The sequence below is a fragment of the Patiria miniata genome, unplaced genomic scaffold (genome assembly GCF_015706575.1).
Source record: "Patiria miniata isolate m_02_andy unplaced genomic scaffold, ASM1570657v1 HiC_scaffold_2, whole genome shotgun sequence".
Lineage (NCBI taxonomy): Eukaryota > Metazoa > Echinodermata > Asteroidea > Valvatida > Asterinidae > Patiria > Patiria miniata.
In genome coordinates this window covers 18,150,155-18,162,385 of record NW_024037058.1, presented here as the reverse complement: position 1 = coordinate 18,162,385, position 12,231 = coordinate 18,150,155, and the positions used below count along the sequence as shown (strand labels likewise).

Below are 12,231 nucleotides of genomic sequence, written 5' to 3'. Positions count from 1 at the left end.
TGAAACCAAGAATATAATCACTGTTACGCTGTTATTTATTTCTCTATACTGCTGTACTTTTTTGAACTTGAATACTGTACCGAGTATTAATCTTGTGGATATTAATCATACAGTATGAAAGTACCATGATCAAATGGGTTTTTTTAACCTTATAGTCTCAGGAAGAATAAAATCAGAAGAAAATAAAATCAGAAAATTCACCTTCAATGATTTACTCCTATAAAAATAGCTGAAAATATTGTCAAATTTAAAATTATTCAGGGGCGGATCCGGGAGTTTTTGCAGGAGGGGTCAGGCCAGTCAGATTTGTTTAAATATCCGATTGTTGCGGACAGACGCACCTTATTATTACTATAATTGTTATTAAAAAAAAACAATTTTGGTGTCAGAGTGGGGGGGGGGTGTGTGTTAGGGGTTCGGCCCTGTTATACCAACACATATTTGACTTCAATAGTTTGTTCACTACTTTTGACAGACAAGACTCTTTTTTATAATTAAATGATAAAAATAATATAAATTTTCTATGACAGAAACATTGCGTTAATTCTCTTAGAACCAACAGTATAGACAAAAATTCCCTCAAAAAATGAGTTTGTTTACAACTTCCATAGAATTTATGCACTTCTTTTGATCAAGTACTAAAGAAAAAACAAAATAAATGTGGTTCTAACTTTTCAACGGGATTAAGCCACAAGAGTTATTGCCCAAAATTCAAAGCAATGAAATAATCCGAAATTCATCTCTCAGAGGCAAGAAATCAGGCAAAATGCTTTACTTAACCTCTCGACGCTGGTATTATTTGGCCACGCACAGCTTCACTTTGCATGGAATGTGTACGTGCTGGCATGCAGTTTATCGCCTTTCATTGAGCTGTGGTTACTGCCGTCAGCCGGCGTTAATTACTCCCCATTTGAATATTGGTACCAATTAATTTATATTTATATTTTGGAGTAATTGTTGAATGCCCTGCCACTCGAAAATCAACTCCTAAAAATCAATGGCTACGCAGTCGAAGAAGCTACGAAAAAGTCTAAGTCCAATGAAGGTCCCCCGGAGTGGCTCCGCGGTTACGGGATACAGAGAGGGACAAAAGAGGGCGCTTTTTCCCTTTTAAAAGTAATGTTCCAAGGCGAATAAAGTAGTACTAACTACACAAATTGAATGGGGAGGATCAAAAAAAGTCTTTAAGTCCAGTGTAGGTCCCCCGAGTGGCTACGCGGGTACGGAGTGGGAGTGACGTTTATTGAGGGCAATCAACCCTGACTTCGCAGCCAGCTACGTTGTAGATAGATGAGTGGCAGGGTATTCAATTCAATTCAATTCATTAATTGTCCATTTAAAAGATAAAAATGGAAAATTTACATGTCTAAACATTGATGAAAGCTCCAAAACAGAACACTAAATAATACAGTTATAATGATTAAACTAGATTTACACATACAATTTTACAGCGAAAAAAATGTATTAAATATTTTAAGATAAACTGTCAAAAATAAAGAAAAAGCCTTAAAACCTTAAAACCATTCAAGTGTAACCAAACCAACAAAGGAATTAAAACCGAGTAACCAACAGATCACCCCCGCCCCTATCGCTGCATTGACCCCCTTTCCATTGATTAGAACACAATTCTGCAATTGTGCCTACTATTTGGTATAATTAAGTGGGGCAAGTAAACTCAAAGGCACATCACATGGGCCAACAGTTCGATTTCGTTTGACCCTCAAATCGCTGTGGCACACCATGTGTACTCAAGTGTGAGATCGGATCAATGTGTAAAGTAACATTACACTGAAGAAAAGCAACTTCCTTTTTATCAATGGACAGGAATACTGTAAATTATAGATCAGGATGCCGACTGAAACACAGACCAGATGGAATGATCGTTGCAGGTATATTTGCTGAGTTGGCTGTGCTTGTCCAAGGAAACACCTGCAAGAACAAAAGTGAAAATCGTCGTGTCCGTGCAACAAGGTCGTATCTCTGTACGTGAAATGAGAGTTTCAGAATGTAAAAAGGTCGTATCTCACTTAAAATAACCCGGATTTTAACACAAAGTCAATGGACGTCGAGATACGACCTTGTCGCACGGAGCGTATTCGCGCGAGATACAACTTTGTTGCAGAATGGAGTTACGACCTTGTTGAAATGTATATCTCTAGTTATTTGAAATGTACATTTCAGTGTTTAAGGCTTCAAGTCAATCATAATTCCTCACAAGTACACCTCATGTCAATTGCAAGTCATTTTTTTTGTTTAATGATAATCACCAATCACAAGCCCAAAGGGCCACTCAAGGTGCGGGCTACAAAGGAAAGTATACAGAAAAAAGTTACTGAGAGAGAAGATGTCTATTCACATGTCTTTTGAAAAGGGATAGATTATAAGTTGGTAGGAAAACAGGATTCAGGTAAGGAGGCCACAGGCTATTCCAATGGACTGTGAGCTGACAAAGGCCCTTCCTTCATTATCTTTCATCCCTTGTTATTGTGACAGGAATATGATACAACACTATGTATTTTTTTCCCCAATTTCAAAAGAGAATCAAATCTAATTAGGGGAGTCAGGTTAGCGTAGTGGCACTTTCTTTGCCTTCCAATGCTGTGACACGGGTTCGAGTCCAGCCTGGGCCGACACATGGATTGGGTTTTCAGTCCCTGCCTGATTCTGTGGGATTTTACTCAGAATATTCTTCTGGGGTTTTCCTCCCACCTCCAAAATTGTAAATTCATCTCATTGTCTTCTCTCTACAGGTTTCTTCAGGCTTGCGAGCTACAGTGCAAAGTGCGCTTTTGAGGAATCCTTGCTTTCATCGCCAGAAATAAATAAATAAATAAATATATAAATAATAATGAACTTAAATGATTCTGATCCGACCCTGGGGTGTCCGCCAGAAAACCTCGATTAAAACCTTGAATTAAAGGCATATGGGATCATTTGCTTTTCATGCATCTTGTTCGTTTCCAATAATATCTCCACTAAAAGTCCAAAGAAAATGTTCCGAACCTTACATGTTGAACTTTTAGCTCAGTGGATATTACACTTTTTGAGAAATCAGTGTAAAAAAACGTGCACAACCTTTTGATCACGAAACACGATTCTGTCAATTAGCACTCTTTACTCCAATAATCAGTCAACTGACAGATTCATGGAAATCACCAACAAATCTTCTAAACGGAAGAAAGCTAGACGGACTAACTTCACGGTGTGTTAAGTACATGTTCATTCCAAGTAAGCATTTGGATAACAATTTGGTAGGTTACGTTGAGGATGAATGCAAATGATCCTACCTGCCTTTAATAACTGAACCAATAAAGTATATGCAGTAAATACACACCTTGGGGGCCATCCAGCTTAAAGCACTGCACCAGCCTGTAGAATGACTCTGATAATGCTGGGATGGAGCACGGGTCACTCCCTACACCACTCCTCTGCAGACTTGGTACATGATGCTTTGGAATCCAGTACAGCTCATGAGAGGTATCCATACAGACGATCCTCGATGTGACCATTGCTCCAAGCCACTCTCTGACGTATCTGTCAATTAACGATTAGTAAGAATTTTATCTGCAGAAAGCTTTGGAGATTATAAAGTGGGGAGGGAGTATGTACCAGTGTTGCAGGACTCAAGTCCAGTAGGCCATCAGCCTGGGGGTTTAGCCAGTATCAAAGCAGGGCATAAATGTGATAGTGCGCATGCGCAAGGTATGCCGCCCCTAGATTGGTTAACAAGCATTTTGATGGACATTTTGGAAAAAAAGGATAACACCCAAAAAGCTGCCATTGCTGCAATGCTATCACATATTTTCCTACTCTGGAGGTGTATACCTCGCCAAAAATCGCTATGACAATTATTCCCCTCATTTGATACCGGTGACCAAAATTTTGGACCGAGGCTGATGGCCTACAGGGCTCGAACTCGAGTCTGTCTCGAGTGACTTGGACTCAAGTCCGTCTCGAGTGACTTAGACTCAACTTGAGTCTCATAATAATAATAATGTGGCGTTTTCTCCCACTAATTTTGTTTATAGAGTTGCGCGGGGAATATGCGCTACAATAATAATGTGGTGCTTATATAATGCTTTATGCAAAAGGTCTCAAAGCGCTTCACGATTATTACCCATGTTCCTCAGGTAATGAGACAATTTTTTTGCAGCAGCAGCTCGAGATCAGCGTATTCTGGTCTCTACCTTCGCAGGTACCCATTTATACTCCTTGGTGGAGAGAGGCAATTGTAGCAAAGTGTCTTTCCTAAGAACACAAGCACCACGTTTCCCATCAGGGTTTGAACCCGCGTACCACAGCATGCGAGTTGAACACCGTAACCATTGGACCACAGTGCTACACATCTGCCAAAGACTCGGACTCGACCATCACGACGCGGACTTGATGCTGATGACTCATGACTCACATAATTCTGATGGTTATTTTCAAAAATGTAACGCCGCTAAAGAATTTGAAGCACACAAACCGTGCTGCACCACTCTCCAGGTGGTGTTTCAAATAATGTTTGTTTTTAAACGTTTTTTTTTTTTAAATACTTTTATAATAATATTACTTGTACGCACTTCAAGCTTTACACCCACAACCAGACTAGGCACCCTCTCCTGTCCATGCACACAGTCCATTAACTTGTGATCAACTCACGACTCTGCCATTTGACCATCCTCAACTTCATCAACTCTACCTTTCTTTAAATTTGCCAGCCTCTGCTATTTCTTGGCAAGACATTGGTTGGCCACGAGCGATCATGACGTCTAACAGTCCAACGTCCCTCCCAACTGCGAGGGCCAGGGAGGGCAGGCCACCTCCACCTTTGTCCGCAATAACCGAAGCAAAGGCCTCAGCCTTTGTTGGACCGGCATCTTCGCTTGGGTCTGAAGAGTCGGATGAGGCTTCAAATAATACGAGTTTAGCCTGTGAATCATGGAGATGAGATAAAGCACAGTTAAAATTACTACAGGAGCTGCAAATTGTGCGGTGTGTACTTCTCATGAGAACTAATACATGCCTGGACTGGTTCTTGCACACGTATGGTACGTGCAGAACACGCATGACTGATCTTTTTTAAAACTGAATGTGCCCGAAACCTGTAGCACCTTTGTGTATTAAGGAGAACACACCTAAGTCTTTAATAGTTACGTTTCGTATAATTACTGCCGAGAGTGTAGTTACGCACAGTCAGGCCACTTGATATATAGACATAAGTCATTTAATTTAAATGAACTAAAAGATTTTAACAGTGACGAAATGCATCAGAGCTAACCAATGCCTTAGAGACCACAGAGTGTAATTTCAGTCCTCTTTTCAACGTTAAGACCAAAACAAAATCTACTCTTTACCTTTTCACAGGTGAGGTGCCCTAGGGGTATCATTTGGTCAATTTTTATGTGACATCTTTTTTACCTCCAGAGTAGTATAGGCTAGTGTTGTGGTCAAGTCCATCACAAGTCCATCAAAAGTAATCCAGTCTCAAGACGAAGTCAAAGCACAAGATATTTAAGTGAAATGTAATATTTAAAACATTCTACTGTTCACGCCCTGTCACTAAGTAGACTTGAGATTTACTTGACTACAACACTGCTATAGCCTTAGGAAAGGGGATCAAGTACCTCCTTTTTCTGGCAGTAAAAATGCATGGTGATATCTCCCAGGACATCGGACACTGATACAATCCTGAAGCCACATTCCTGCAGCATGGCTGTCGCTGCCTCACGGCCCCAAGCTGCTCCTAGACCCTCGCTCCCCTCGCAGCTGAGAGACACCGGTAAGCAGTTCATCAGGCTGAACGCATACAGCTTTCCCGCCCATGCCACGTCTAGGTTTGCCGCAAGACTCGAGTGACACTCAGGCTCCAGTATGGACGCGACACCGTCGTCTGACAAGACTCGGTGCAACTCGGCCAGGCCGGCTCGAGGGAAGGGAAGGTCGTGGATGCCAGACCGGCTGATGATGTACTGGAACTTTCCCGACCAATCAGAGGGCAGGCACGAAGCGTCCTGACAAACCATGTGAGCATTGGTCAGCCGCTCAGTTCTCACTTTTGCCTGCGCGGTGCGTACTGCCGATTCACAGATGTCAAAGGCGTAGAATTGGGACTTTGAAAACTGCTTGGCCATTGCGATGGTCGCTTCGCCTGCACCGCAGGCAACATCTAAGACGCATATGCCCTCCTCTGAAATAAAAGAACTTATAATTACTCCAGGTCTTGATTGTATTATGGTTTGTGAAGCTAGCACGCACTTTAATATGCCAAATATATTTTAGAATTCTCACTTGAAAATTGCCAAGTCATTTTGAAGTAACTGAAGTGGCTGCCCAGAATTAAAACCAAATCTGCATTTGAACAAATAACCAAATTAAATTGATGAGAAACTCCTTATTTTTAACACAATCAAATTTACTTGTTTTTTATTGACGTTTACAAAATAACAAGTTTCTCTTCAATTATTCAACATTCACAGTCAGATGAACCCCATCAAACAACAAAATAAAAAATTGTCGTTTAAATTAAAATTCAGCCATTGCTCCTGAGCCATATATCATCTTAAAGGTTCCCGTCATTTACCTAATTTGTGCACCAAACCAGGAATGCTTGGCATGAAGGACTGCAGCATATAATGGTTGAACCAAACTGAGTTTTTGTCAGACAGGTACCGGTCAAAATGGCTGTACTGCTCCGGCGGAACACCTACAAGAAAAGAGAAACAAACAAATCACAGCTTCCATCTTCTAAGACAGGTGTGAAGCAAGAGTGGATTCTTAGGCCGTGAGATGTTGGAGCAGAACTGAGACGGTTTCCAGACTTGAAATGAAGGGCATGACTGAGTTGAGTGGTCACGTGATAAAGACCTCTGAGCTAAGACTAGCGAGCAGGAGACTGTGGGTTCGAATCCCACATGATGACATAATTCTACCTTCTTACCCCTCCCTCTCTCTCAGTGACAATCTGGAGAGAGTTACCCAATATGCCAAAATCTATCAGGTGACAGGTTTAACAGGTCTGTGAACTGGCCTCATATTGGTGCAATTGACAGGCTGTGGTAGTTTTGTTAACTGAGGGTACCATGCCTTGACTGACATCAGCGCTGGTAAAGTGCCAGTCAATGATGGATTTAGCTCAGTAACAATGGAGGCACAAAAGGTTCACTCATGCATTCCATCCAAACAATGGCAAACAAAAGTGAACAAACAAAACTGGCCGTAGCTGGATTTTCGAAACTGCGACCTCCAGAATAGTGATGTTGGCTACAGTGTAGCCTAAAATTAAAATTTTGAATTTATCTAACACAGACTTTGAATTGGAAGTTCCTTACTGAAGAAAAACTACGATAGTGGTCATGCAGGTGCCAATGAGGAAAAGGAGCCTGATTTTCACATCGTGACCCGTCGCGTCTGGATAAAGGCCAAACTTGACTTCATTGGTTCCGATCGCCGCTGCTAATGGCTCTCGTATGGATTTTACCGTTACGTGCATGCAACAACCAGTGATGTAAAAAGGCTCCCAAATGACTGCCGCTCCTTGCACAGAGCATGCATTGCGTGCTACCATTGTTCTTTCCCCATGAGATCCATTTATGGGGTGGTGTGGTCCAATGGTTACGGTGTTTGACTTGTGTGCCGTGGTACATGGGTTCGAATCCTGACGGGGAAACATGGTGCTTGTGCTCTTGAGCAAGCCACTTTACCATTATTGCTTCGTCCTTCGGATGGGACGTAAAGCCGCAGGTCCCATGTGTTGTGTGAAGACCCCGGTATTTCTATTTGCACATTTATCAAACATTTCAAGGTAAACTTTTACGATTTTTCTACTTGGCAAAGGTTTATGAGACAAGTCAAATAAAATAGACGATTTTGTTAAAGACAATGGCCTATTTCGACCATCAGGACTATCGGGTTATTTAACACGGCTCTCACAATGCAGTGGTGACTTTGGTTGTGTTTTTTATTATTCCATTGTTCCATGAATGGGGAAATGACGTCATCGCAATAATATCGTGATATCTGATATTTTGTTCATGATATTGCGATTTAAAAATAGCTGGATATTGAACAGGCGTAGTTCTGGTAGTTGGTGACCAGCCTGAACAAAAGCTAATGGAGAGGAAGTGGATAGATTTTGTTCGTGGCAGTGATATCAGTAGGAGGATTAAACCATTTCAATGCATTATGTTACATGCAAACCATTTACACACCTGCAGGGCCACCCAGCTTAAAGCACTCTTTGACACTACAGAATGCCTCAGACAGCATTGGAATAGACAACGTGGAGAGGACAGCCTTGCTGAATTTATCACCCTTCTTCAAGGCCGGCCAATGGTCTTCCGGTATCCAGTAAGTCCCAGCAGATGCATCAAAGCTAACAATCTGAGCTGCCGCCATTTCATCCAGCCATGCCTTGACATATCTGAGAGAGTTACATGAGATCAAGAATCACATCAAAGGCATATTATAAGATCGTGGAGTGCCTTGGCCTAGTGGTCTGGAGCATTGAATTTGTGGTCTGCGGGTAATTCTGCAGGTTGTGGGTTCGAGTCCAGGCCCGGGGTTATGGTGCGTGTGCCCTTGAGCAAGGCACTTTGTCACTCATTGCTTCTCTCCACCCAGGAGTAGATGGTTACCTGTGTGGGCAAAATTGGTGACTGTGACAGGTTGATTACGGCAAAGAGTGCCGAAATGGCTGCCTACCAGCCGTGTATGCTCCCCAGGGAGTTGAGAAGGTTTCAGGAGTGTTTGTCTGTTGAACAGGCGTAATAATAATACCCCGTTTAAAAGTGCTATGTAAATGCCTGCTATTATTAAGATCATTTGCCTTTCATGTATTTTTGTTCGTTTCCAATAATAAAACCGCTCAAACTTCAAAGCAGAATGTTCAAAACCTATTAACCTGTTGAAGTTTCAGCTGAGTGGATATGTGACATTTAGCATGTTTAGAAAGAAAAAAAAAACCAATGAAAAACCATGTACAACATTTTGATTATGAAACATGATTTTGTCCCTAGTGCTCTTCCAAAAATCAGTCAACTGACTGATCATAGGGAATCACTTACATTTCTTAATTTCTTCTACATGACAGCAAGCCAGACGGAATAATTTCAAGGGGTGTTTAGTACCAGTACGATCTTCAATCCAAGCAAGCTTTTTGATGAAATGAATTTATAGGCCTATGCCTTTAGCCACAATTGGACTAACCATCATCGAATTGAGGCAGGTAGTCTTGAAGTCAAATCCATCGCAAGTCCAGTCAAAAGTAACAGCGGATGAACAATAACATGGGATGCAAGTTGTTACAGTTCATTTGAATGGCTTGGGACTGAAAGGCTTGTGAGGACTTGTGATGGACTTGCGATAAACTTGTGAGGAGTGGTGATGGACTTGCGATGGACCTGTGAGGATTTGCAATGGACGTGTGAGGACTTGCGATTGACCTGTGAGGACTTGCGATGGACCTGTGAGGACTTGCGATGGACCTGTGAGGACTTGCGATGGACCTGTGATGGACCTGTGATGGACTTGCGATGGACTTGCGATTGACCTGTGAGGACTTGCGATGGACCTGTGAGGACTTGCGATGGACCTGTGAGGACTTGCAATGGACTTGTGAGGACTTGCGATGGACCTGTGAGGATTTGCAATGGACTTGTGAGGACTTGCGATGGACCTGTGAGGACTTGGGAGGACTTGTGATGGACTTGTGATGGTCTTGTGAGGACTTGTGAGGACTTGTGATGGACTTGTCATGGTCTTACGAGTACTTGTGAGGACCTGTGATGGAGTTGTGGTAGACTTGTGAGGAGTTGTGATGAACTTGCGAGGACTTGAGATGGACTTGTGAGGACTTGTGATGGACTTGTCAGGACTTCTGAGAATTATGATCAATAGACTTGTGAGAAGTGGTGATGGACTTGCGATGGACCTGTGAGGACTTGGGAGGACTTGTGATGGTCTTGTGAGGACTTGTGAGGACTTGTGATGGACTTGTGATAGTCTTGCGAGTACTTGTGAGGACCTGTGATGGAGTTGTGGTAGACTTGTGAGGAGTTGTGATGGACTTGCCAGGACTTGTGAGGACTTGTGATGGACTTGTCAGGACTTCTGAGAATTATGATCAATAGACTTGTGAGAAGTGGTGATGGACTTGTGATGGACCTGTGAGGACTTGCGATGGACCTGTTAGGACTTGTGAGGACTTGTGATGGACTTGCGAGGACTTGTGATGGCTTTGTCAGGACTTCAGAACAAAGCTTATATTACTCAAAGGATCTTCCAAACTTTCAACTAAAATCAAAGCAAAACTGCTTTCTTGAAATTATAGTTTGAATCCAAGTCAATGATGTCATGTACTGACCTTTCTTTGTACTTCCCAGCCTCTGCAATCTCCTGGCATGTCTTGGGCTGACCAAGAGAAAACAAGACATCAAACAGTCCAGTTTCCACTCCAAGACCAATGGAAAGGCAGGTCAGGCCACCCGAAACAATGGCACCAATATGGGCCTGGAAATCCCCTGCTGCAGTTTCATGAAGCGTTTCATCACACTGATCTGACATGATGATTCATTCCGAGCTTGAAAAAAAAGCAGCCTGATGGGAAAACAAGAAACCAAATTTCTGTCAACATTATTGTCATTAAACTCTTTCTATAGGATTAGTGTGGACATCCAGCAACTTCTGAAATCTTCTTCATTAACCCTAACCCACCTCACTCCTCCAAAATCCTCCTGGCGGTTTTGGAGGATTCTAGAGGATTGAGGATGAATGGTGATTGAATCAAATGAGGATTCTGGAGGATTGAGGATGAATGGTGATTGAAGCACATGAGGATTTTGGAGGATTGAGCATGAATGGTGAATGAAGCACAAGAGGATTTTGGAGGATTGAGGATGAATGCATGTTGAGGCAGGACTGTCTGATGATTTTGAAGGATTTGGCGTTGGTTATCCTTCATTTAAACACGAGTGCAAAGTTTTGGGATGAGGAGGATTTTGGAGGATTGAGGATGAATGCATTTTGAGGCAGGACTGTCTGACAATTTTGAAAAATTTAGGCGGAGTTGAAAAATTTTGGAGGATTTTGGAGGATTGAGGATGGTTGTAAGCAACAAGGGCCTAGGGGGTTAGGGTTAAGATTCATATGAGTCTGGAGTGCTGAATGGTAACGCATACGTAGCAACAGGTGAAAAACGCATGCGCTAATGAAAAGATATTTTCATCGGCTGACATAATGCCACGCTGCCCTAGGCCAAAAAAAACCCCCAAAAACAGTTCTGCTTCCGATTACTTGGCATTTGAAAATAGGGAAGGTAGGTTGGGAAATTTTTTTTGGGGGGGGGGGAATTTTTTTGTTGTACGATCATATGGAGGTGCCTGCGTGTAGTCAAGGGTAAAAGGTAGTATTGATTACTTTTGGGGTATTTCCTCATAACCCCCCAAAAATGAGGAATAGTCTGGCGCCTGCATGTGCGTTACATTACCGTTTGTTTTTGTATGCAGTGTCTGGGGTAAAAACAGAGTCAATTCGTCGCAGCGCGAGCATGGCGTGAGTTACGAAAACACATTTTATTGAATTAAACTGTTACGATCTTATCAAGACAACATGCAGTATCACATTTCATATTAATATGATCAAATTGGAAAGGAAATGAGTATTTTCGAGCTTCCACGGCTCCACGCAGCCATATGGAGGCGCGGATATAGAGTGCAGTGGCCCTGTATTCCCTAGTTGTGCCCGTTGTTTTTGTCCACCACAGGAAAAAGTCATGTGACAAAAGAGTCTACAATAGAATTTTGTGAGAAAATTTATTTTGCAATTACTTTGCTAAATCAATTGTCCCTGCGGGGACACCATAGAAAACCCTACAAAAACTGTGTTTACAAAAGTTGAAGTAGGCAGGCCTAGGCTAACTTGTATGTAAAACTGTCTAAATGTGTCACTTTTTGGCAGTGCAATATCAAGCATTGTACGCCTACCTCATGTTTATTTTTCAAACCTCCCATGCTCACCTTAATTTTGGACTTTACACAATGCACAAACTGCTGCCATGCCTAAAAAAACCCAACAAACTTACGTCCACAAAGACTCCGTGTAGTTTTCATGAAGGTAGCGGCGTGCATTAAATAAAAACAGCGTACAGTTCAGTTATTAGAACTCTTTGGGGAAAAAAAGTGGCATTAACTACTCGTGCAATACACAATATTCGTGAAGGGACTTCAACCTTTGACCCAGATTACAATCTGG

The 12,231-nt window shown here is 42.2% G+C and overlaps 1 protein-coding gene across 4 annotated transcripts; it reads right to left on the bottom strand.

The window, feature by feature from the left end:
- Nucleotides 1-1,260: 1,260 nt before the first annotated feature.
- LOC119726748 lies at nt 1,261-12,188 on the bottom strand. Of its 4 annotated transcripts, none has more exons than XM_038198581.1 (8): nt 12,062-12,188; nt 10,346-10,578; nt 8,193-8,404; nt 6,566-6,688; nt 5,610-6,172; nt 4,685-4,914; nt 3,335-3,534; nt 1,263-1,929 (listed from the first exon to the last, which is right to left on the bottom strand). In XM_038198581.1, the coding sequence occupies exons 2-8, from the start codon at nt 10,543-10,545 to the stop codon at nt 1,844-1,846; spliced, it is 1,614 nt and encodes a 537-aa protein (XP_038054509.1). In that variant the 5' UTR covers nt 10,546-10,578; nt 12,062-12,188; the 3' UTR covers nt 1,263-1,843. The 4 variants fall into 4 exon arrangements, with proteins under 4 accessions (XP_038054511.1, XP_038054509.1, XP_038054508.1 ...); XM_038198580.1 differs by having other exon boundaries at nt 11,997-12,108; XM_038198582.1 differs by lacking the exon at nt 12,062-12,188 and adding an exon at nt 11,964-11,982.
- Between the last annotated feature and the right edge of the window lie 43 nt (nt 12,189-12,231).

What these genes read in the sequence shown, in the direction of transcription:
- LOC119726748 (XM_038198581.1), bottom strand. Translation starts at nt 10,545, where the DNA reads ATGTCAGATCAGTGTGATGAAACGCTTCATGAAACTGCAGCAGGGGAT. An exon ending in TGGTTTGGTGCACAAATTAG is followed by an intron (nt 6,173 to 6,565) that starts GTAAATGACGGG and finishes CTTTTATTTCAG; the next exon opens with AGGAGGGCATATGCGTCTTA. An exon ending in TAAGCTGGATGGCCCCCAAG is followed by an intron (nt 1,930 to 3,334) that starts GTGTGTATTTAC and finishes TTGTTCTTGCAG; the next exon opens with GTGTTTCCTTGGACAAGCAC.